The 27,483-nt window shown below is 37.1% G+C and overlaps 2 protein-coding genes across 3 annotated transcripts; both read left to right on the forward strand.

The window, feature by feature from the left end:
• The first annotated feature begins 5,044 nt into the window (after positions 1-5,044).
• sst7 (somatostatin family member 7) lies at positions 5,045-7,573 on the forward strand. The gene is made up of 2 exons (XM_017488092.3): positions 5,045-5,349; positions 5,701-7,573. The coding sequence occupies exons 1-2, from the start codon at positions 5,248-5,250 to the stop codon at positions 5,926-5,928; spliced, it is 330 nt and encodes a 109-aa protein (XP_017343581.1). The 5' UTR covers positions 5,045-5,247; the 3' UTR covers positions 5,929-7,573.
• An 8,361-nt stretch (positions 7,574-15,934) lies between these two features.
• On the forward strand, positions 15,935-27,403 carry LOC108276428 (dynein regulatory complex subunit 4). Of its 2 annotated transcripts, XM_047160426.2 has the most exons (12): positions 15,960-16,048; positions 16,414-16,503; positions 17,124-17,311; positions 18,295-18,492; positions 18,590-18,796; positions 20,137-20,191; positions 20,293-20,498; positions 22,101-22,268; positions 22,846-22,932; positions 23,010-23,219; positions 23,965-24,030; positions 25,023-27,403. In XM_047160426.2, the coding sequence occupies exons 4-12, from the start codon at positions 18,454-18,456 to the stop codon at positions 25,170-25,172; spliced, it is 1,188 nt and encodes a 395-aa protein (XP_047016382.1). In that variant the 5' UTR covers positions 15,960-16,048; positions 16,414-16,503; positions 17,124-17,311; positions 18,295-18,453; the 3' UTR covers positions 25,173-27,403. The 2 variants fall into 2 exon arrangements, with proteins under 2 accessions (XP_017343579.1, XP_047016382.1); XM_017488090.3 differs by lacking the exon at positions 17,124-17,311 and having other exon boundaries at positions 15,935-16,048.
• Positions 27,404-27,483: the final 80 nt, after the last annotated feature.

Raw genomic sequence — 27,483 nt, forward strand, 5'->3', positions numbered from 1 at the left:
AACTACTTTTGGAATTATTATTATTATTATTATTATTTTTTAAAAGTCAGTTACATGACTTGTGCATACAAAAGTTCTGGTCTATCTACTGGGTATCTACTGAAAGATGCCCCCCGTGTGTTGGATGATGAAGGGGTTTTGCATGTGTGCAACCTCATATTTGGTCTACAACTGGAAATTAAGAACAATTATTAGTTTATACATTGATTTGCATTACTTTTAAAATATTATTTCAGTTGTCCGTGTTTTTGATAGAAAGTATCCTACTAGTATTTGAATGAGAAATGAGAATAAAAATCATGTGATCTATTCTCCTGAGAGGTGTGTGTAAATGAAAAAAATATATATTTTAAAGTGATGTATAAATTGGTGAGCAATTTGATTTGCCCATGACTCTGATAGTTAAAATAGTCCTCCTCCACATCAGCATTCAAAATTCAGAATTCGGTAGGCCTACCACAGAGTCCGAACAAAGTTGGACGCACAGGTCTGAGGCTACAAAATTAAATAGCATCATCATATAATATCATAGCAGAATCAGTGGTATCGTCCAATATCAAATCATTTCCTAAAGAATTGAAATCGCATTCGAAGCCTGAGGTTTACACTCCTAATATTAATAATGTGTATGATAATGAGGTAATGTGTATGATAATGAGGATTTGCTATGCTTCAATGAATGCAATTCAATGCAACTTAATATAAACCTTTTATACCGAATTTGCATTTAGTCATAGGCTTCAGTCATTTAGATTTGAACAATTTTTTTCAACTGACAATTTTCACTTCCGGTTTCTCATCTAACCACCAGATGGCATCGGTAAACCGTCTGAAACCTTTTCCAAGCTTTAAGGGAACTCCATCAAGGAAGTAGTAGTTGTGGAGAGTATAAACAGATATAAAATAAATATATAAAATCTCCTGGTGTTAAATTGATGTGAAGTACACTAGTAAAACTGTCCTATGGCCAGTTAATCACAAACATTTTTTATTAAAAAAAATAATAAAAATACATACATTCATCTATCGGAGTTTGCATGTTCTCCCCGTGCTGCGGGGGTTTCCTCCGGGTACTCCGGTTTCCTCCCCCAGTCCAAAGACATGCATGATAGGCTGATTGGCGTGTCCAAAGTGTCCGTAGTGTATGAATGGGTGTGTGAGTGTGTATGTGATTGTGCCCTGTGATGGACTGGCACCCTGTCCAGGGTGTACCCCGCCTTGTGCCCGATGCTCCCTGGGATAGTCTCCAGATTCCCCGTGACCCTGAAAAGGATAAGCGGTATAGAAGATGGATGGATGGATGGATGGACATTCACCTATAAGATTGTATAAATGATAAGTCATATATTGGAAGTCATTGGATACACCAGATCATGAATTTTCTAGATGTGTGAACTCTAAACCCTTTGTTTATTTATCTTAAGAGGTTAATCTGCAGTGTATCATGGGTTAAAAAAGAACTCAAGCTTTATTGCTATCACTTCTTCCTGTAAAACCCGTTTTTCTAAATGACCTCCCTGTAAAAGTTGCGTTATTTTGGAAGTCTTAGATATTCACCTCTCACTGCTTACTGGAATTTATTTCTGGCACATCTAGTCATTAAAAGACTCCAATCAGTACATCTTGCTGAAACACACGTGACTGCTAAGAAATGTTCCTGTCATAACTCACATCTAAAGTCAACTCTTAACTTGCTAGACTTTTCTCAACAGAAGTATGTGGTGTGTTTTTTTTTTTTTTTTTTCCTTTCACGTGATGGTGCTGCGCATTTTATTTGTTCAGCAGCGGTCAATTGGCATGAATTCTTCAAACACACTCCATCAGAAGCAAGAGCATGTCGGCACTATATTAATCTCAGCAGAGCTCTAGGGCCTGAAGTCAAGCTGCTGTGAAAAATGGAAAAGCCTCGAATATTAGCTCTCAGCTCCACGAGCTCAGCTTGGGCTCGACCTGCGCATTCAATGACACATTTAATAACACCAAATCAGCTTTGTGCATTACGTCAAGTCCATCAGGCTTGTGATCAGTGAATGAGAAACAAGTTAGATGCAGTCAATTCCAAAATTATTGGCACCCGTTATGAAAATGAACAAAAACACAATTACAAACGCATATTCTGTGATATTTAAAGTTTAAACATGTAGAAAACTGTATAGATGTATTTCATTTACTGGAACCCGTACAATTAATATTCGCAGAGCCTTCTCTTGGGAACAATAACAGCACAGAGTCTTTTCCTTGTAATGTCCAACACCAGTATTGATTTGGGTTTATGTTTTACATTAATATTTTATCGAAAGATCCATCTATTGCCAGAACATTTTAGTTTTGGTAAAAACTGTGTGTGTTATGTGTGGTTAGCACATTCGCCTCACACCTCCAGGGTTTGGGGTTTGAGTCCCGCCAGGGCCATGTGTGTGTGGAGTTTGTATGTTCTCCCCGTGCTGCGGGGGTTTCCTCCGGGTACTCCGGTTTCCTCCCCCAGTCCAAAGACATGTATGGTAGGCTGATTGGCATGTCTAAAGTGTCCGTAGTGTATGAATGGGTGTGTGTGTGTGTGTGTGTGTGTGTGTGTGTGTGTGTGTGTGTGTGTGTGTGAATGTGCCCTGTGATGGATTGGCACCCTGTCCAGGGTGTACCCCGCCTTGTGCCTGATGCTCCCTGGGATAGGCTCCAGGTTCCCCGTGACCCTGAAAAGGAGTAAGCAGTAGAAGATGGATGAATGTGTCCTGTTGGTCTTTTTTGTGACTATTTTGTGCAAAATAGCCTGTGGTTATAAAAGTGGCATTTTATGATTTTATAACTGAACAAACACATGAATTGATAAACTTTGCAACTGTGATTTATAGGCTCTTTCCCCCACCTTCACCATCTTCACTGTGTTTGATTGTAATCTTAACTGCTTTTGTATTTAAAAAAAATAATAAAAAAATCAGTTATATGGCTTGTGCATACAAAAGTTCAGGTCTATCTACTGGGTATCTACTGAAAACTGTTTGTTTATTTGTTTTTTCCTCATTGTGTTGTTGATGAAGGGATTTTGCATGTGTGCAACCTCATATTTGGCCGAGAACTGGAAATTAAGAACAATTATTAGTTTTTGCATTGATTTGCATTACTTTTAAAATATTATTTCGGTTGCCAATGTTTTTGATAGAAAGTAGCCTACTAGTATTTGAACAAAAAGTCTATATGAGAATAAAAACATATGCTCTATTCTCCTGAGGGGTGCCATTAATTTTGCAGTTCTGTGTCAGTTTGCTGGATTGACCACCTGGTACCTACCACGTATAAAAAGGAATATTGAAGATGGTTGACTTTTTGGCTTTTGGACTTTTTGTCTCTTATGTTGTTGTTGTTTTATTTTAGAAATTATGCTAATATCCTATTATGCAAAAGCACATCAACAATCCTGTTATACATCTTATTATTTCTATCTATCGTTTCTGTGAGATGCCTGGTTTTTGTGAGATCTAAATGCACAGATCAGATATTAGTACACAAAAAATATTATTAAAAGGCTTAAAATGTAACAGCACACAGATGCTTTGCACTTCCCAAAAACAGTTTATGCCCAAGTCTCACCCACACTTCAGTGTCTAATGTCACGTGGATGCTGTAGATTTGTACCTAAGAACTGCTGCTGTAATCATAAAGACTGTCGTGTACTTATCCGAGCACTCAATATCCATCCATCCATCCATCCATTGTCTGTACCGCTACATAGATTCACAGAGAGCCTGACAATCCCAGGGACCTCTGGGCACAAAGGCGGGGGACACCCTGGATGGGATGCCAACCCATCGAAGGGCACAATCACACACACACTCTCACACACTACAGACAATTTAGAGATGCCAATCAGCCTACGACTCATGTCTTTGGACTGGGGGAAGAAACCGGCGTACCTAGAGGAAACCCCTGAAGCACAAGGAGAACATGCGAATCAAGCCCCCAACCCCGAAGGCATGAGGCAAACATGCTAACCACTAAGCCACTATGCCCCCCCCCTTCAGGACTCAATATGCTCTTACTAAACATCCTTTCAACACACTTAGTACTGTTTGTCTTTATAGTATGTAATTATAGAAGAGCGATTTAAAATCCCACTCTCCAGTGACACCCAGAAAAGGACAGGGTCAATTCTGTGTCTGGTTCCTTTCAAGGTTTCTTCATCTCGGGGAGTTTCTCCTCCCCACTGTCGCTTCTGGCTTGCTCATTAGGGATCTAAATCTACATCCAGATCTCTGTAAAGCTGCTCTGTAACAATGCCTATTGTTCAAAGTGCTATACAAATAAAACTGAACTGAATTGATCGGCGTACATACCTATGGCAACATTTCTGAATTCAATACACAATTATATGATTTGTTCATTGTAAATGATCATCTGCTTGCACATAGATTGTTCTCCTTCGTATGAGTTTTTTTTTTTTTTCAGGCTGAGGACCCTGTTATTATCTTTTTTTTTTTTTCTCTTCCTCACAATAATACAGATAACCAAGCTACCTTAGGTGTCAGACAGTTCAATAACAATCCATGAACACACGGGAGGAATGAGAATCCTAAACGAAGGGAATAATGTTGACATGAGAGATATTTATCATGAAAAAAAAAAAAAAACATTATACAACATTAATCAATCACCTGCAGCACTGTGTTTATCTTAATAGTATGTATTCACAACACGATATTGGCTATAAACAGATTAGATGGTATAATTTAGTATTGATTTGTTCAATGTACTGTATAAATCCACTTTCTAATCTATGATGTCTGGCATCCTGGTGATGAATTTGATACACTTAGAGTTAAATGATGCAAAAAGGGGGGCTTTGCGTAATGAATTTGTCTAGGTTGGATTTGTCATCACTGACTTTCTTTTTCCCCCCACTGTCAGGCCCATTTACGGCTCTGACGTGAGCGTGGTGGCATGGGCGTTTCACACCACTTAGATGACAGGTTTGTTAAGAGGTTAACTACTCTGTGCTTTTGTTAGACACTAACCCTCCTACTCCCCCAGCCCCCCTCCCATCATCCACCAAGCCCTGCGTCAACAGGAGCCTGGGGTATATAAGACACAGCCACCTGAATACCAAGCTTAAGACACTTCAGCAGAGGAAAGAAGCATCTTTTGACTCTCACTGACTTTGACGCAGTCTGAACACTAGTTTGGCATTTGTGAACTCGGTTTCAGCATCTCTCTCATTTTTTTGTTTCTCTCCGCTCCCTCAGTCGTCGTGTCAGCATGCAGCTTTTAGCCAGCTTGGTGTCTCTGCTGCTGGTGCTGTACAGTGTGAGAGCAGCGGTCGTGCTTCCAGCGGAGGAAAGGAGTCCCGCACACACCAGGGTGAGTCCAGAACACCTGCTGGCTTTTCAGAACTCTATAGCTGCATTGTGGATGGGATTTTTTAAAATAATAATAATAATAATAATAATAAAAAGTATTGTAATAGCAAAACTAAATCAATTTTATATTATATATATATATTATCATTTTCTAGACCCAAAGCACTGTAGGATTTTTCAAAAATGAAGCAAGAATATCAAATGAAATAATACAAAAATACCAAATCTAAATGTGATTACAAAATGACAAGCAAGGTTTATGATTTGGAAACTAGACTCCTAATTCAGTCGCTGAACTATTTATTGGTCATTAATTCACTTCCCCATTACTAACCCACTTTACTCATCTCAGGAACCGAGTAAGGAACGAAAGGAGATGATCCTCAAGATGGTCTCCAGTCTGCTGGACGGCGTGGACAACAACATGCTGGCCGGAGATCTCCTTCCTCTGGAGGAGGAAGAACCCATCGATTCTCGTCTGGAAGAGAGAGCCGTGTACAACCGGCTAGCGCAGCTGCCCCAGAGAGACCGCAAAGCCCCATGTAAGAATTTCTTCTGGAAGACGTTCACATCGTGCTAACCCTATGCTCCATCCAAATGATCTCTGCTCCTCCTTAAAACCTTACATGAACTGTGCACACCATTACTGTAAATATCATCGGCGCCATCCAATGAGGGGTGTTCATGGACTTTACAGATGCAGAAAGATTGTTAAAGCTATCGATGATTATATTTATCTATTTATTGATTTACTATTTATTTATGTATGTTTTTGAACATCTCAAACCAATAAAGCATGGTTATGACATTGGCTTTTGGATAAGGGATGCCTCAATGTCTCAAAGTGTCCAGCTCCTAAGAAAAGAAAAAAAAAAAGCATTCAATCATTTTATCCCAATGGATAAATAAACATCATTGGTGTATTTTTGTGGTTTGCTTGTCAAGGTGTAATAAATATTTTAAGACATGATAATTTCTCTATCACTGGCTATAACGATTACCGAGTTTATTTATTTTTATTGTGTATGTTTTTTCTTTTCATTTCCTCTTCCTTACTTCATTACATTTTTATTACTCGGAGAAATACATCAGTGCTCCAGAGCATTACAAATCGCAAGTGTGTAATCAGTGGATAGGGAAACAATTGAGTTTCTGTGGCAATATTTATTTATTTTTCCTTCTACATTTCTTCTCACAGATACTCACGTGAGTGCGGCATCTCTTACTCACGGCAGTGATATTAAATAAAACGTGTTCTCCTATTTTCACGTCTGTCCTTTCAGTCTATAGCTTTTAGACCATCACAAGCCCTGAGTACATAATTTTGCATAACTGCCTCTCAACTATTATAAATCTTTTAGAATGAATCATTTCCTATAATTCATAGTATCATACATCGTAATATAAAATTAAGAGCATTCTAAAAGAACCAGCATGCTGTATGTTTTAGTAGATATGAAATAAGTTCTAATTAAATGCAGGTAATTATATAAGTAAAAGTAGCGAGGTATGTCAGGCTTTATTAAGTCGGCACCCCCTAATCTGTCTCATGTCATTACATCTCTCCTTATGCAACGGCATGAAATGCAAAGTGTTTACCCAGAGGCTGAGCTGAGGCGATAACATTACTGCCTGAATCACTGCAAGCAAATGACTCATCAGCATGAATTCTCAGCATGTTAGAGAAGTTTGATTCTGGATGGTAAACTTTGCGAAAACATTTATTCAGAAGAAATCTTTCAACATTCTGTATTGCTCGTGATGTAGTTTATGGCACACGATGCAGCAGAAGGGTGACACCATTAGGTTTCTCCTTGTGAACGAATAACGTACATATATTACTACTATATATACAAATATACATCTTTCTATTACTACTATATACATCTGTTTATTATACTATTTACACTATTATATATTAACATACGTTAGTCTATTATACTAAATATATATTATACTATACTATATTATTAATATACAATTATGTTGGTCTATTACTACTATACACTAATATACATCTGTGGATTATTTCTACATAATGATAAATATCCACATATTACTACTATACCTTAATGTACATCTGTATATTACTTTTATATATTAATGCATATCCATGACTGCTATATACTCCTATGCATCTATTACTACTATTTTAATATGCATATGTCTATTGCTACTATATGCTACTATCATTTGTATATTTCTACTATATACTAATATACTATATACTAATACGCATCTGTGTATTACTAGTATATTCTCTCTCTCTCTCTCTCTCTCTCTCTCTCTCTCTCTCTCTCTCTATATATATATATATATATATATATATATATATATATATATATATATATATATATATATATATATATATGCATGTGTGTATACTAATATACGTTTGTGTATAAAAGTGATAGCATTTCTGTTAATTAAATGGTTTACAAATGGAGTTGCACTAAACATGCATTAAAATATGAGAACACATTTTATTTAATATCAACATCATGAGATGTAAGAGCAACAATTTATTTGCATTATTTTGTACTATTCCCACAAGAGAGAAATATTAAAGTTCTTGGGTTTCTCAGTGAGCAGTGACCTAAATTAATCTCTAATGACATCACCTCCGTATGCCTGACGCTCAATTACGATTTAAACTGTGTCCATCTCTAGAGTAAGACTTGAGCGTGGCATAAGCAGTTGAGAAAAAGCTCAGTGAATTAATGACCCTGAAACACTTGCTCACATGAACATAATAAGCCGGTCTGTCTGCGACCCCGCAACCTGCTGTTTAATTTTCTGACTCTCACAGCTTGCTTACTTTGTTTTATGAAAGTCTGTCCAGACACAGACACAGTTTTTTTCCCCCTTGATATATTATTACTGTTTAGTCATAACCTATTGTTATTGCCTCAAATATATTTCTTCTGTACTGCAATGTGTAAAAGCAACAACAAAAAAATGACATACATTTCCCAGATGATCATATGATCATATGTTACTATGTGAGTAATATGTGAGAAGCACATGGTGGTGCATTTCAACATATTATTCCCTGGAATTACATACGTATACGTAAAGTGTCTTTAAACAAATGCAAATTTCACATCTGAATCATGTGATTATTCACACGTGACGTGTGTATGACTCTTCGGTTCTGTTGTTTAATGAGAAGCACTCTATTTATGATTTAACCATTCTTTTCTAAGACTATGCACTGCACACATTATGAATTGATTTTTTTCAATTCTGCTATTAATTAATGTAATACCAGGACTTAAGCAGCGATCCAAAAACAAGCCATGTTTAATAAACACTTGCACATACTGTATTCATCAACACATATTTTAAGAGTAGGATTATTACGAATGCACGATGAGATCAAAGTTATTAAAGAAACCCATAGTAGATATTTTTCAAACTCTAGCATCCCTGAAAATTCTATGCAATCATATCTCATCCATAAATAAGACACGAAGCTTCAAAAACTGCAGTGCGTGGGAGCACAGACGTTGATAATCCACTGCTGCGTTTGATAGTTGAAGGTTCTGTTGTTAAATTGTTTTCAGTCTGTCACAGCTTAACAGTGAAAAAGTGATGGAATAATACTCATCAAGAGAGGAAAGATCTCAGGAGCGTTCGGTTTTTGTTTTCATGGATAGTGTCTCGTCTCTTTTTTAGCAATTTGACAGATGAATTGTCTAAAATGAACATCTTCGGGACATTTTTATCTCAAAGTGCTGTGCAAAGTGGAGAAAATGTTGTCCACTCTACAAATGCCCTGAGCTGCAATGAGCGATTGCTGAAAAGTACTTCAAAGGTTCTGCGTGAAACCGAAGCGTCGAGCTTTGATGTGGAAACATGCTGATATCTAATGCAAATGTAAAATTCCCATGTAGCTGCTGGCGTATTTCGTTTTGTTCACATGGAGAAGGTGTGATAAATGCTGGTGACCTATTAATTGCATAAAAACCTCAAATCAGAGGTACAGTTAAAAGTTGGATCTTTTACACTAATGAAGATTTTTACTTGTTACTTTGAGACATTTATCATGTTGACTTGATATAGCCATCACACACATTTGTCTTCCTATCCTTGTATGGACCTTGACATATTCATTAATGCAGCTAATTAATGCTAGGCCTACACTTAAACCACAAGGAAATCTTTTGGTGAGTAAAATAATACCGACATAACTGATTCAGATGGGACTAAAATACCAGTACATTGCCCATCTCCTTATGTAAATTAATTCAGTCTGAATAAGACATATATAGAGAAATGAATGCCCATGTATTTTTGACTCAGTATGTATTTTAACAATTAGCATTTACTTAAAATTAAATTGTTTCCCCAAACAAGTGAGAGCTTTGGAGGAGCAGTGAGGAGCTGCCTCTCTCCCACCATCCATCCATCCATCCATCCATCCATCCATCCATCCCACCATTCCACCCTCCATCCATCCATCCCACCATTCCACCCTCCATCCATCCATCCCACCATTCCACCCTCCATCCATCCATCCCACCATTCCACCCTCCATCCATCCATCCCACCATTCCACCCTCCATCCATCCATCCCACCATTCCACCCTCCATCCATCCATCCATCCATCCCACCATCCATCCATCCATCCATCCCACCATCCATCCATCCATCCATCCTCCCACCCATTTATGAACTTTAACAAATGCCTCCTAGGTGAAGCCCACGCAGGAAACTGGTTGAGAAGATGCCAATAGTATATATAGTATATATACGTACTATTGAGTATATATAGCTTAATCAGGAAGACTGTTACGAATTTTAAATATATAATAGTTTAGATCTTTTTTTAAACACTTTTCTTGGTCCTTGCATAATTACATATGTGTAAATATATTTCCTCATTTGTAAAAGCGTCTGCTAAATGAATAAATGTAAATAAATGTAAGTAAAAATATATAAAACCCTTCTATGAGCTGGTATGTCTAAACTTTGCACAGGTAATGTACTTCAGTAATAATGTAGTTGAATTTTTAAGGGCTACACTACAGCTCAGTTATTTTCAGCATGTTGTTCAGGATAATCTTGTCTGAAGTGAGAGTAATTGAGGTTTTAATCCTCCTTAAAATACTGTCAGAAATAATGAGAACTGTGTTTGAGCAGCTGCTCACCTGTCAGCCTGTGTCTTCTCGTTTTTAGATCACACACAGTACGCAATTCTAGATGACTAAATGCCAAATGCTCTCATATTTTGGCCTGGGGTAATTTGAGGCAGCAAATTTCACACCTCATTTTTGAGACCGTTTCCTTGAAGAAAACGTGTGAAAAGGCAGGGCACCACCAGGGGCGACTCATTTATTATGATGCTTGTGTTCTGTGCAACTGCAATACGGACTGGGGAAGTGAGAGGAAATTACCTCATAGCTGGCAAATGGAAGATGATGGAAAATGACACATGGATACATTTTTTTTCTTTTTAAAGACTGGGAGTTTGTATTGTTCTGATTTACTGTCTAATGTAATGTAATGCGCTCTCAGACAATGGGCCTAAAATGTAAATTGCATGATCTGGCCTCCTTGCTTTTGATAGACATTTTTTGTTTTAAATTCTCCTCAGGCAAGAGCTGACAAATTTTAATTACAAAATAAATTGCAAATATAGATCCACGGAGCCATGTAGAACCATACCGTGCATTGAAGGATGTTCTGTCACCTTTATCCTATGATGAAACATTTTTATCCTGATGGGAGTGGCCTCTTCCAGGATGACTCCGCCCCATTCACAGGGCCTAAGAGCTCACTTAATTGCTTAATAAAAAAATTAAAATTATGTAAATCATATGTTATGGCCTTCTGTGCATATTGCCCCGGGCCTGGGACAAACCATTTAGATGGCCACTCAAGGAAACACAGTAGACCAAACCATTTTACAAAACAGGGGAAATATTAACCAGATCTCAACCCACCAGTGAGAGATTCTGAATTGATGTCTTTGACAGAGCTCTCCACCACCATCACCAAAACACCAACTGATGGAATATCTCTTTCATTAAAGAGCCAGAGACTTGATACCAAATAGTATTGAAGCTGATGGTGGGTTGTTGTGGCCAAACATCTTATTAATACACTACATGTTGGTTTTTCTTTTAATTTGTCACATGTCTTTGTGTACTAACTCTGCCAGAATAGGTGGTCAATATTTTCTCCTTTTACTGAACACACTGTATCTGTTTGAACTCTCCCTCTGTCCTGATGTCCTTTTTAGTCATCCTCAGGCAAGAGCTGACTATTATTTGACTATGCAACTTATTTTACTATGGAATGTTGCATAGAGATCCACAGATACACGAAAAACCCTGCTATGCACTGAAAGATGTTCTCATACAATTATATAGGTCACGCCACAAAAAACTGCAGCCATACAAATGAATATACATAAATGGCAATAAAATTGTTACACCTTGATATATACATAAGATAATTTCAAAGTCATCATGTTCCTAATCATAACGCCTTACTAAATTCTCCCCAATAATTAGTGTTGGAAATCGTGACATTCCTTACCTTAGCTAATAATGTAATTATTTTTTGCCTAAATTCCTACCCTTTCCTATTTTAGTACAGAGCCAACTCAATAGTTATCTATGTCATTGCGAATGTTACTGTCCATGGGTTACATTTAATCTTGTTTTAATAAAAACAAGGTTTCCATTAGGAACAACAATATTTCTCTGTGTCCGTAGTGTATGAATGGGTGTGTGAGTGTGTATGTGATTGTGCCCTGCGATGGACTGGCACCCTGTCCAGGGTGTACCCCGCCTTGTGCCCGATGCTGCCAGGGATAGGCTCCAGGTGTCCCCGTGACCCTGAAAAGGAGTAAACGGTAGAAGATGGATGGATGGATGGATGGATATTTTCTGTCAGTCAGTCAAGCACAATTTATGGCATTTAAAAAGCAGAGGAAGATTACCAGAATTTAAGATTTTAAGTTTATAGTTTTATCACGTCCTGTTTTGGGTATGTTACACTCAAAAGAGACTTATTTGCAAGCTTCGAAATTCCCACCGGACCCCACATTCAGGCATGATGTGTTCTTATGGATCTCCTACGATAATCATTCAACATGGCAGATTGCAAGCCCTTTGTCAATCTGTGATGTTCGTGTACACCATGTTACACTCACAAGATTTCATGTGCTTCTAAAGAATTAGCTTGAAATATTCAAGTTAATAGATCTTCAAACTGGACCAAATTATTGATTAGTTTCAAACTTCTGTCAGTGTTATTTATTGATTTGTCAAATGTTTCCCTTTTTTTTTAAATACAATTTTTATTGATAAGTTCATTGTTAGTTACATATCCTTGTTACATGCACAACACAGTAAATGTGATGTCTCATAATGTAAAAAGTGCCACTTAAAACTCATGTTTGAGTGGAGATGTTATATTTTGACCCATATGCCATTATGTCTGATGGTAACATCAGTGTTAGGGTGGGCGTGTTCTTCAAAATCCCTTTTTCTGGAATTTTACCCTCATGTCACAGTTTGGCTGCAGTTTTCATGGAGTGACCTATATATGAGTGCAACATTTGCCAACAGTCACTCTATTTGTCATAATCATAGCTAACTTGGTTCAGTCGTGACACTTGAGGATAGTTGGATGTATTGGACAAACATACAAAGGATGATTAGATGGCATACAAAGTGAGACGGAAAATGAATTTTCGAGAGAATCCATATAGTTGATATATCTGAGTCATTGTGCAAAGGTCTTCATTGCCCATCACAGAGCAGCATGTGCTAACAGCCTTTCTGGATGCTTTGGCTCATATATAAGAGTGTAAGCCACACTAACATTAATACAGACTGCTTTTCATCTAAGAGAGAGATACAATTCAGAGCCGTGGCAACTCAAGCATGCCATACATATTATATAATTATTACTATGAATAAAACATGAACATGAAAATATTTCATGAAGTATTAGGAGATCCTGTAATACATGGAACACAATCAGTATGACTAACAAAAGTCACTAAAACATTACCTCATCTTCCATCTTCAAGTATTTTTATGTTATGACTGTTTTTTCAAAAAAAAAAAAAAAATTATGAAGGTACGGCATAAAATTTTTATCAAACAATAAAAATGATATTATACCAGTGCATTATTATAGTAATAGTCTCATAGACATTGCCACAAGGACAAATTCAATTTCAACTGCAGTATACAGTCGAGTGCAAAAATTGGCATACCTTTAGGACAAACTGAAGAAGATTTATACCAAGTACAACCTCCTTCAATTCTGTTTCAATTTATCAACCCCTAAATAACAATTGTGCGGTCCTCACCAACTTCTGTAAACAAACAAATAACCTCAACAAATAACACAAAAGATTTCAATATGTAGTCCCCCCCCCCCCAAAAAAAAAAAAAAAAAAGTAAACCAACTTTGAAAAAAACAGGTGGAAAAAAATAAGTACACCCCTCCTACTTCCAAAATCATTAAGAGAGAACTTAGCAACCAGGTGTTACTCATGAAAAGCACAAGTTAATTAGTTGACTACTTAATCATCAAGAAGTGTTACTACCGCTATAAAAGCAGAACATCTGAGTGCTCCAGTGGACATCCCAGAAATGCAATCCATGGTCAGACTGTTCAGAGATATAAAGAAAAACTGCATAATGTGACCTATAGGCCTCTGTAAGCACATTAAATGTTATATGTTCATGAAAGAAGTAAGGTGTACTTTCTTTTTCCCAAGATTGTATATTAAAATAAATATATATTTAACTCCCTAAAGCATCTGTACACAAGTGGTTTGGTGGCACATGTCCCCTTAGAAGGAAGCAGTACTACAAATTAATACAAAGTTCTTCTAATTAACCAGCTGTGGTGGTCTCTTCCAGGATGACTCCGCCCCATCCACAGAGCACGAGAGCTCACTGAATGGTTTAATGAGTATGAAAATTAAATCATTTAAATTGTAATTCATATGCTCTGAACTTCACTGTCATCAGATGTATTAACTCTGCAAGAATGCTTGGTCAATATTTCTAACTCACACATTGCTTTCTTCAAATCAAGTCTGAAGGCAGACAGGGTAATGACAAAATGTAATATTTTTTTCTCTTGGTTCTTTTCAAACTATTTTTTTCAACTATTGCTATTTAATTCAACTATTGCTATATGGTTGCTGGATACCACCACATCTCATTTTTAACTTCATGGGATGTGTTTTGTAGAAACATTGTACAAATATATATATATATATATATATATATATATATATATATATATATATATATATATATATATATATATATATATATATATATATATATATTCTTTAAACTATGTGCTGTTGAATTCTGTTGAATTCTTGATGAGGTTAATTCTGATTGGTCAGAATGTCTATTATTATTGTAACGTTTTTCTTCTAAAACATTACATGAACGTGTATGACCAGTGGATTTGTGGAACTTTTCTATGAGGAGATGTTTATTTAGCATTTTTGGAAGGACTCTCCAGTGTCAGTGCTTTGCAACAATGAGACACAAAGCTGTAACATGGGATGGAGTTCATGTCAGCTGCTTCACACCTCCCCATAGTTGATTACGTTCCTATAACAGCACACCTCATCGAGGAGCAAATTGCTGGTGTCCGGGAATTGTTTTCACAATTGAATGGTGGTCAAAACAATTAAACAAAACATCCAGTTAGGGAAACACCTTGTTGTTGAGAGAGGTCAGAAGAGAATGGCCAGACTGGTTAGGCTACAATAACTCAAATAACCACTCATTGCAACCAGGATGAGCAGAAAAGCATCTCGGAACACATGGTATGTCAAACTTAGATAGATATTGTTTACATATGACCACATGAACAGAACCCCAGCATACATTAGCAAGAGGGCCCACCTCTAGGTACAGCAAATGTGGGTTTACTGTCGAGCAGTGTGAGCATGGCAAACCCACACTAATCCCACATGGACCCCATGTGATTTAGCCCACACAGGGCCCACAGCAGTTTAGCCTTTTTGGGTCTCATGAGGGTTTTCTGCGGTTAGCCCACAGAACAAGATCAGAATCTGAGTGAGAGCAACAAACAATGTATTTCCAATCAATTGGCCAGTTTCAACATGAATGAATGAATGACTCAACATGAGGAAAAGTCAGAATCATTGAAACAAATAAATAAACAAATACATGTTTTGCGGAACATCACTTATTTAACTTTTTTTTTAAAAATTCAATTAAGTTTTATTTGTATAGTACTTTTAACAATGGACATTTCCACTTTTAACAATGGACACCTTTATGTACTGTACAGTTTAGCTCCCCCACATTCCCTACTATTTATATAAAAAAATATTGAGTGTATATGTATATTTACATTTACGGCACATAAGAATGAGTTTACAAGGTCTGTAACAAAGCAAATTTTTTGTGATGAAAAAAAGCGAGTTACAGTCTAATTAAACCGAACAACATTTGCATTAATTTTTTTTTTTTTGCAATTGAATATGCCACCATCCAAAATGGCGGATAGCAACAGCGCCATCTACTGCAACTTCACCCGCTTGAGTTCTCTTCTCGCGAGATTTGGAGCTTCTGTTGCCATGATGCCGTGTTGTATGGGAACCCCGAGCTGCTCGGATACACAGCGGCTTTATATGCAGTGCTGATATTTACCTGATTAAAACGACATCATGGTAAATATAAACCTACTTTAAACAAACACTTCTCATTTTCATAACTTCACCTCTTGTTTATCTTATTAATATGGTTTTATTTCTTGTATATTTACTGCACCAGTACACCAAGACAGATTCCTTGTGCATGTAAACTCACAGTATTTGGCAATAACCTCATCCTCAAAATATTTTGATTCTAAAGAGTATAAATGTACATTCATAGCTAACAAGCTAGCTTTGGACAACCAGTACAGCTAGCCTATGTTACAATCCGCTAGTTAGCTAAACAACATTCGAGCCCAGTCGACTCATCTCTTGTTAAATGTGTGTTTAAAGTGTAAATACGGAGTTATGGTTAAACTTATAACGTATTAATGTTTCAGCCTCCGAAAAAGAAAGGCACAAAGTCTTCGAAGGGAAAGAGCAGCACTGTAGTCGATGGACTTTCTACAGAGGACATGTCGAAGGAGCAGGTAAAGTTTTAAGAAATGTGCAAATTGTCTTATCCTAACTAAATCCTCACCTAAATATAAATGTATGAACATAGTAAACCATAATCAATGAGCACAGACTGAGACGTGATGACTTTAACTTTGCATGCCCTTAAATACATAGGCTATAACGTAATTTAAAGGTGCGAATGTCTATTTGTATTTATTTATTTATTTATTTATTTATTTATTGCTTGCTTGCTTGCTTGTGTAAATAACCTGTAAAGTATGATACAAAAAATAAATAATGGTTTAAGTCATGACGTCAGAACAAGTAGTATATTAATTGGCTGAGAAAACCCGTTTGGAAAACTGACTTCCGGTCCGGAATGCTTGTTTGTGTTTGGCCTCTGGTTGGTCAGTTATATTTACATTACATTTACATTTATTCATTTAGCAGACGCTTTTATCCAAAGCGACTTCCAAAGGAGGAAATACAGGCAAAGCGATGTATCAAGCACAGAACAGTACAAGTCGTGCTACAATACAAGATTTTAAATTTGAGTCCTAGAGAAGCAAAGTGTGAGGAGTAATGATGATGAGTCTTTATTAATCATATATACATTTCAGCACAGTGAAATTGTTTTCTTCGCATACCCCAGCATGTTAGGAAGTTCGAGTCAGAGCGCAGGGTCAGCTATGATACAGCGCCCCTGGAGCAGAGAGGGTTAAGGGCCTTGCTCGAGGGCCCAAGAGTGGCAGCCTGGCAGCGCAGGGACTTGAACCCCCAACCTTCTGATCAGTAACCCAGAGCCTTAACCGCCAAGCCTCCACTGTCCCGAGTGTAGAGGTGTGAGAGCCAGAGTAAATGTTTTCTTTCTTTCTTTCTTTCATTCTTTTTTTATTTTTTATTTTTTTATTTTTGAATAATGTGGGGTTGGCGTTTTAGGGGTTAGTTAGGTGTTCACGGAAGAGGTGGGTCTTTAGCTGTTTTTTGAAAATAGTGACTGATTCTGCGGTCCGGAGTGAGGTTGGAAGTTCATTCCACCACTGAGGGACAGATAGTGTGAAGGTTCTGGGTAGGGACCTTGAGCCATGCTGAGTAGGCACTACTAAGCGTCGGTCATTGATTGATCGTAGATTGCGTGAGGGAACGTAAGCCTTAAGGAGAGTGTTGAGGTAATATTACATTTTATAGACCCTTGAATGATAAGGGCTTTGTGAATATGGGTGGGAATAGGATGGGCTCAAGGAGTAAAAAAAAAAAAATATATATCATTCAAATATTGAACCCACTTACTTAATGGTTAAAAAAAATCTTACCTAATGCACCTTTTAACTTACATCAACAAGACTTTTAGTATGTTAGGTGAAATAGTGTACACTATTTAAGGAATAAACTACTTGGGGAGGTGCTGTTATAGGAAATGATCAACAATGGTGTGGTGTGATGAAGCAGCGTTACTGTTACCACCCTGATGTTGATTAGTTTCCTACAACAGCATTTTATACGCATTTTATTTCTCTTATTCTTCAACAGTTTACTGTAGAATTCATGTAAGACACATTATTATTATTGTTATTATTATTATTATTATTATTATTATTATTATTATTATTATTAATACATATCTAGTTATATTTAATGTTGTGGAACGTCAGTCGAACAAGTTAGTTTCTGTTATGAAACACTTAGGATACAGCAGCTATAAACCCTCATTTATTTTTGCACTTAGCATAACTTAACATTAACTAAGAATGTTTTGTAGGTGATTTGCTTTATAACACTCTATTGTGTGCTGTAATTCACCACTAATGTTGATTCTCCGTCAGCTGGAAGAACACATTATCCGGCTGCGTGAGGAGCTGGACCGGGAGCGAGAAGAGCGCAATTACTTCCAGCTGGAAAGAGATAAGATACATACCTTTTGGGAGATCACCAAAAGACAACTAGAGGAGAAGAAAGCTGATCTAAGGAACAGAGACAGAGAAATGGAAGAAGCTGAAGAAAACCATCAAACTGAGATCAGGGTATCAGTAATAATGATCAGCGTTCTTCAGTGACTCAGAAAATGTCTAAAAGGATGCATCTTATGTTCTGTTTTATTTTTATTTTTTTTGTCCTCAGGTGTATAAGCAGAAGGTTAAACACTTGCTGTATGAACAGCAAAATAGCATTTCAGAGCTTAAGACAGAGGGAGTGGTTGCCACCAAACTCTTGGAGAAAGAGCAGGCAGACCTGGAGAATGAGCTGTGGAGAGGCATGCGCAGCCTGAAAGTGGATGTAAAAGAACAGGAGCTCTCCTACGAGAACTACATCAAGAACCTGAAACTGGTGTGTGCAAGCTGAGGTTTGCTCTCTGACACATGACTGTGAAACACGTGTGATACGTACCATTATAGACATGACTACCGCTACTGTCTGACTGTTACAAAGAACGGACACCGGAGACTCCTTCAATAAATGCCAAATAAACATCTCGTAACATTATACGTTTTCTTTGTTAGTCTGTTTGTTATTAACCTTAGAACACAGGTCGCAAACTCAAGCGTTTTCCGGTCACACAGTGCTGAAACTCTGGTTAAAATCAGTGCTTATCTGTTGCATGTGATGTGATAACGTGCCCAAAAACGGATCCAGTTAGTGCTGGCCTTTAGTGTGATTCAGTGATTGGCTACTAATCCCAAAATGGTGTAATTCCCTAGTGTAAAGACCTACAAATAATGTTGAAAAAAAGAAAGGTAGATGGAGGGCAAAGACAGAAGAGATGGGAAACTTAGGACATGTTTGTTCTTAGCAGAGGTAATCCTATGCGAGTTCTTAAATGCTTTCCTTAATAAATATTAACACCTAGGCCTAACAGTGTATAAAGTTAATCAATAGAGTAGATAATAACATAGAATAGCCTTAGATTTAAGGCAGACCGGATCCAGCTCTTCCTACCTGGGTGGAGTTGAATCAAACGTTCAAGAGGTAGAGTTGTACCTAATCCAGCTCCTTGTAGCATGCTGTACACCTTGCTGCAGAACCAAAAGTCCAGGGGGTGGAGACTGCCTCGTTCCAGCACCTCCTACCTAGGCAGAGTTGAACCAAAAGTCCAGGGGGTGGAGTCTGCCTTGTTCCAGCACCTCCTACCTAGGCAGAGTTGAACCAAAAGTCCAGGGGGTGGAGTCTGCCTTGTTCCAGCACCTCCTACCTAGGTAGAGTTGAACCAAAAGTCCAGGGAGTGGAGACAACTTGAATTATATTATGTGGTTTATGTCAGACTTCAGTCATGTAATGTTATGTCACCATGCACTAAGCAGTTCATCCATGGGTCCTTGAAAAACCATAACTTTTTTTTAAGTAACATTTTAGAAATTAAAAACCATGATAAGGATTAAACTGTCTTAAATTTGAATTATCACGACCTCAAATCATTGCACGGACCTTCGTAAATAAGTGTGATTTTTAAAAATAATCTCTCTCTCTTGTCTACATAATAATTCACTCTAAAAGCATGAAACCAAAAATATAGAAAAACTTTTAGATCAGCTGATACGGTAGAGAAGTGTAGAGCTTCGATTCTGTTCTTTCTTTCAGTGAGTTAGTAAATATAATGCAGATGTCTGTACAGGACCTTCGGATTATTCATCATATCCTTCATGTTAATAGGCGTTCATTTGTTTCCACAGAGCCACGATAAGGAGATCACCAAGCTGAGAAGTGAATTTGAGGAAAAAGTACGAGGTACTGTATTAACAGCGTCTGTCTTTGACTCTCCATGAAGTGAAATGTAGCTGTACATGGAGCATTGTACCACATCTGAACCTGCTGATGTTTATCTACAGAAATAGAGGCTACATATGAGAAGAAGATGCAAAAACAGCGACAGGAGCAAGACCTGAGGCGCAAGACTGAAATCCATGAGATCGAGCAAAGGAAGAGCATCCACATTAACACGCTGATAAAGAACCACGAGAAAGCGTTCAGCGATATTAAGAACTATTATAGTGACATCACTCTCGGGAGCTTCAACCAAATCAGCTCGCTTAAGGTACGCTGAGAAGGGTTATCATCTCCTGCTGGTTAGCGTTACTTCAGATTTATTCTTATAATCTAGAATTATCAGAATTACTTAAGTCATCAGAACACCCATCCTTAAAACCATCCTTAATTATTAATTTGCTGCAAATGGGTGTCACAGAAGCGCATCACTTATCTGCATAATCTCCATTTTGTTTGAAGCAAGCGTTCCAGCGCTTAACAAGTGTCCGTTCCTTTTAGAAAAAAATCTTACGGTTGTAAATTCATGTCGCACTTTCAAGTATTTCACGTGACTCGTCCTTGTACATGTATTCCATTCATTTCATTTGTACGGTCTGCTTCATTCTGTTCATGAATAGAGAACAAAGTACTAGACAAAAATTGTTTTGTCTTTTTGTTCATTCTTATTATAGAGGACTTTCCATGCAAGTGGCGGCTCTAAGTGCCGTACAAAGCAATTAGTAAAGTGAAATGATAAAAACTAATCTAATAGCGTAAAATAAAACACAAAGTGAAAATATAAGTACAAAAAAAGAGCGTATACAAGTACACAAATATAGCATGAAATGAAAGTGTGTGTGTGTGTATGTGTGTATATATATATATATATATATATATATATATATATATATATATATATATATATATATATAATGTGTGTATATGTGTGTATATATATATATAATGTGTGTATATGTGTGTATATATATGTGTGTATATGTGTGTATATATATGTGTGTATATGTGTGTATATATGTGTGTATATATATATGTGTGTATATATATGTGTATATATATGTGTATATATATATATATGTGTATATATATGTGTATATATATATATGTGTATATATATATATATATATATATATATATATATATATATATATATATATATATATATATATATATATATATATATATATAAATAATGTATATATGTGTGTGTGTGTGTGTGTGTATATATATATATATATATATATATATATATATATATATATATATATATATATATATATATATATACACACACACACACACACACACACACAGTAAAACAGAATAAAAATAAAGTACAAATGATAATTCAAATAAAAACATTAAGTAATTCGAATCATTTCAACATGAAAATAAGATAAAACTATGTCAGGTTGGTTTTCTTTGTAAAGCACATTTAGAAATATCAAAGTGTTGACCAAAGTTCTGTTTATTAAGTTATTAAATAAAGTAACAAATTGATTAAAAAATTATCTTGAAATAGATTATAAATAAAAGAAAGACATCACACACACACACCATTTTTTCCCTCGTACCAGACAATAATTGTGACAAAACTAAGGAAATACTTTATCCATCCATCCATCTCTTTTGCTTTGGTAACGTTACTAAGCAATCATACCAGTAAAGCACACTTTGAACTCGAATTTTTCTTTTATGGCTTCAAACAGCAAGTTTAATTTTTAATTCTCGAACATAGTGCTGTATGATTCTCGTTTTCCTTTAGGTCAGTCATATCTCCTCACCTTTTTGGATCTCTGCTTGATCTCAGCTTTATTCTGATCCCTGCGAGTCATTATAGCTCTTCATTCTCCCTCTGGCTGTCTAAGTACAGGAGCAAGTGGCTGACATGAAGAAGAAGGAGGAGAGGTTGGAGAAGGAGATGGCCGAGGTGCTGCAGCAGAACAAGCGTCTGACGGAGCCACTGCATAAAGCCACGCAGGAAGTGTCAGAGCTGCAGAAACAGCTCGCCAACTATAAGAAGGACAAAGCCTTACTGGCTGTATGCGTCTCTTTTAATCTCAGCCTGCACTGCAGTTGCATCATCACTCTCACTGTTAAATTTACGCTCCATTATTGCATACTACATTCGCATTTAGTAAACTTCTAATATTTTGAGAGACTGGATTTTTGATGTCCATGAGCTGTAAACCGTAATCATCAAGATTAAAACAAAAAAGGCTTGAAATATTTCACTTTATATGTAATGAATCTAGAATATATGAAAGCTCCACTTTTTGAATTAAATTATGGGGAAAAAATTAACTTTTCCACGATATTCTAATTATTTGAGATGCAACTGTACTCTATAAACGCTTGTTAATAGTTACATGTAATATTATGGAACATCTGCAAAACATGTCAAAACATATTAACACCAGTGCATTCATATAAATCTGCTATTTGTTACAGAAAATTAATCAACACCTTCTGACCAATCAGAATTGAGAATTAAACAGTGTTGTGGTCTAAAAGTTACTGAAATATCATGATATGTTGTGTGTTTGAGATGGTTACTGTGTGCGTGAGTACTAAACAGACCACAATTTCTAAGGGATTTTGTTTCATTCCTCTGTCAGGGAACAAAAGCACGTCTCAAAGTGGCAGATAAAGAGCTGAAGGACCTGAAATGGGTGCATGAAGTGCTGGAACAGAGATTCAGTAAGGTGAGAGAGAGAAAGAGAGAGCCCAAAGTTATTTAAGGCTTAAGTTTGCTCAAAATCTCTCTTTTCATGGTCGTCAGGTGCAGCAGGAGCGCGATGAACTGTACCAGAAGTTCACCAAGGCCATCCTGGAGGTGCAGCAGAAGAGTGGCTTTAAGAACCTGCTTCTAGAGAGGAAACTGGAAGCTCTTGCAGACACCCTGGAGAAGAAAGAGGCACAGCTTAATGAGGTCCTTGCTGCCTCTAATTTAGAGCCCAGTGCTCTGAACGTGGTCACTCGCAAACTGGAGGTACTGCTGATGACTAAACCTGCTCTCTGATGAAGGAAATGGAAACTTGAGTCATGGGTATTGGGTTGTCCTGTTGAAATTTGTAAAAAAAAAAAAAAAAAAAAAAATTAAATAATAATAATGATAATCAAATTTAGTAGTGAATTCAGGTTTTTAAAAGGAACTTTATTTAATGTTAAATATATGCTGGGGTGGCTGGTATAAAAAGTGGTTAGCTTTCAAATATACAGACACTTCAGTATAAGGTTTCATATTTGGCATCCAGATCAGATTATGAAGAAGCGAGGCCGGGGCTGATTTCTTTCCAGCCCAGACAGAGAAATGCCTTTGGAGGAGAAACTGAAAGTAGACAGACTAAGCAAACATTGTCCAATTAAAGTAGCAATTACACCAAATGACATCATCACCATAAATATAAGTTTAGTGTTTTTTGTTTTGAATGAAAGCATTGCAGGCATTTCTGTTTATCAAGCACTGCAGACGCATAAAGCTACCTATCTGCCTTTAAAATAGTGTGTTTGTGTGTGTGTGTGTGTGTGTAAAATAGTTTACCTCATATCATTCTTACCATGTGATAATAATCCATTGTTCAACACTAATAGTTTCTTTTGTCAAGATATTAGATTTTAGCCTCATTTCTAATCTGAATCTCTGCTCATTGTGATTCTGACAAAATGTTTGTGTGACATAGTTCTACATTTTCTTAGTTATTAGGGTTCTGATTCATTTTTGCTTTTATTTATAGGAAGTGCTGGACTCGAAAAACGTTGCTATTAAAGATCTGCAGTATGAACTGGCTCGTATGTGTAAGGTAGGTCCATCAGCAACCCTATGCCTTGAGAGAACTTTTTTTATATATAATTATTAAAAAAAATAAATAAAAATTCCTTATCCATGGCAGAGTTTATAGAAATACAACATCTCCTATTTAATCTCTTTTATCCATTTAAGATCTATCTTTCCGGTGGTTAAGGACTCCTATCCAACTCCCCAGTCATTTATTAATAAGAACGTAATTAACAGAGCAAACCTCTGTCCACACTCGCATGGGACAAAGTGACACACGTCTGTTTATTTGCTGTGTGTGTTTGCAACATAGAGCTTTGACATCTGGCAACAAACAGCATTTTATATTTTGTTATTTCACTGTTTATTTAACATAAAGGAGTTAGGAAACTATATTAGGAACCCAGGAACTTTTTTTTTGGATCCCAGGACCTTTAGGCGTATTTGAACCAGCGGCACCTTTCTCGAAACCCGTCTGAGAAATGGAACTGGGGTGGAACCACCAAGGGTCTCTTTATTATGCGTTGTTTACCTGTTAAACGTAAATATAATCTAGATTTAATATAGTTTAAAGTACATCATTGAACCTTAAGGACCACTTACAGTATGTCCCTTACAGATACACCACATGTACACTTGACAGTATCACCCCAGCAACAAAAGAAGAGTACAGCTTGGTACCTTTTATTTCTGATAAAAGCGTGCATTTAATTCCCATTCAACAAGTAACAAAACATAGATACCAAAAAAAAAAACAACTCCAATAGCTTGTATGTATTTTAGCTACTTAAATTCTTTTATTGTAACTGAAAAACAGATGAACCAGCCACACCCACAGGTGGTTAAAACACGCCCACACGAGACAAACAGGAAATGAAATGTCCTCAGTGATGTGCTCGTGTGAACACAGGTTAAATACAGTAGAATCTGCTTACAAATGTGAAACCTAACCCTGGTGGATGGATTTTAAGAACGCTCGTAAAGATTTTTGCTCTAAAAGCTTGTTTTATCCCCTAGGCGCATAACGACCTGCTGAGGACTTATGAGGCGAAACTGAAGGCTTTCGGCATCCCCGTAGACGAACTGGGCTTTAAACCTCTGGAGACCAGTTTACTAAAACAGACCCTAGGTCAGGGACCAGCCGGCCTGGTGTCTGCCCCTCTCTAACCTCACGGCCTTATTACTTATCTACACAAAAATCATGGAGGTGTAAACTTTTGAACTTGACCGAATTATGAGTCTATACGTGCATTTAGAACTTGGAATTTTTATTTTTTTTTATCTGTGCAGGATTGTCCCTTCGAGAAGTCCCTTCTTAATCGTTTCTCTTCACAAACCTGAAATACATTACATTCCCCTTTGTCATTTATCAGAGATACATCATCAAAGCAAAAAATCTGTCTGTATCTATGCAGTAAAACTGTGCTTAAAAAGATTATGCTGAGTGGAACAGGTGACCGGTTCTGGTGTAATAGATACTCATGTGGCCCCTAATGATGCCTGCTCTGTTGGGCCATGATTGTTTTGCTAGTCAGCACAGGCTAAAAGCATATCATTATCCTGCGCTGCTCTTTTCACTGAGCCAATCCTGGAGAAAATTAGATGTCATGGACATGAAGAAGGGGTGCGGGACGCGTGTAACCATAGAGACCTGGCCCTGTGTGGCGGGAGCCGCACCAGGAGGAGGGAAAGCGGCCTTACGATCAGGCTATAAAGAGGACATGGGATCGACTCTTCCTGTGCCATTACACCATGACTCCTACACATGACTCAAGATGATTGCAAGCTTTGGGAATTCAGTCTTGAGATCTGAAGGACAACAGATAGCAGCTTCTCCTTACGCAGTTTTAAGTCAGAAAAGCTGTGGTTTGAATGATTAGCATGCTAATCCTTGCCTCTAAAATTCAATTGGAGTAAAACTTGAATAAATTAGCACTTCAGGACCAATGAGTTTTTCCCTATATCCTCATTCTAAAATCGACTGTAAATCCACATTTTAAAGCTGATATTTAAAATACTTTCTTCCCTGGTGGGTTTCGGAGGTGGAGGAGGACGAGGTGGAGGAGATGGGGGTGGGGTCCCGTCGCGTCTTTGTCACTTATTTCACCCCTGATGATTTTGCATCCCTGAAACACAATGTCACGATACTCTACACACAGAAACCCAGCAGTGTCCAGTCTAATCTTATAACAGACTTTCAGCGATAAAATGATTCATTCGTTTATACCGATAGGAAATGTACGATAAGTCGATTTCCATTCTGCCGGTGGAATGCGACGCCAGTCTACTGCTAGAAAGGATTAAACTACTTCAGCATGTGCACTTGTGTAGTAAATTCGACACCTGTGGACTCATCTAGTAAAAGTATTTCAGCAACGTTCTCCTCTTTATATTACTGTCAGTTCTAAAGATCAACAAATACTGATTCCACTACTCTGTATGCTGCATATAGTGCATTTGTCAGATTTGCAAAACCTTTGCCATTGGAAATACACATTTAAAAAAAATAAACGTATACTCCATAAGAAATGGAACTTTTCTTTATAACCCTGAGGCAGAGACTTGTAAGCTAACAAGCAGAGAGGATGTTGGAGCAGCAGCTCATTAAACAGTGCAGTGACTCTTTCATACTTACTCTCTCTCTCTCTCTCTCTCTCTCTCTCTCTCTCTCTCTCTCTCTCTCTCTCTCTCTCTCTCTCTCTTTCTCTTTTGTCTCTCTGGCGCAATTACTGAAAATGGACTTGGGATGAGGAACCCTGCTATTGAGCATCTTGTGTAAACATTGAGGTGACATGTCAGAAACGGAGTCTAAGTGTCTCGATCACAGCCGGACCACTTGTGAAGCAAAAGCATGAAATTAGTCCAGGTTTACAAAGCCTTTGAACCTGTAATAGATTTGTTTTGATTGCAGTAGAATGAGAATTTCGAAACATTTAGTGGTATGAAGTCATCACGCTCAAGACCTAGAGAGAGCAATCCAGGCTTTTAGATATGACATGACATGATAGTGCTTTGTTCAAACAATGCCTTAGCCATGTGAATCTGCGAGAGACATATTTATTACCATGTATGCAATGTTAATGTAACTATATGGAGTTATGTGTGTTTTTAGATTAATATATTTGATTCTTAATACTGATGATTCATTTGAGATCAAGATCCGAACCTGTCTTTTAGACAGAAGGGAAGGCTCTTTATCCCCTTTTGGTGTAACATTCGATCCTTTCAATCCTGTACAATATTACTTACACTACAGTGCTGTTGAATACGTAGAGCATTTTAATGTGCTTGTTCTGATATGTTATTGTTTCTATAGTAACAGCTGATTCATAGGGGCTTGTATTTTCTATGCTCCACTATAATCTAATAAACAGATGTGCTGTTTAAGCAAAAATTAAGCAATTTCTCATGAGCAAGAATTCCATCATCAGTTTAGGATATTCGGTATAACTGCACCATTGCGAGTGCGATAATGCTT

The sequence above is a fragment of the Ictalurus punctatus genome, chromosome 15 (assembly GCF_001660625.3).
Source record: "Ictalurus punctatus breed USDA103 chromosome 15, Coco_2.0, whole genome shotgun sequence".
Taxonomy (NCBI): domain Eukaryota; kingdom Metazoa; phylum Chordata; class Actinopteri; order Siluriformes; family Ictaluridae; genus Ictalurus; species Ictalurus punctatus.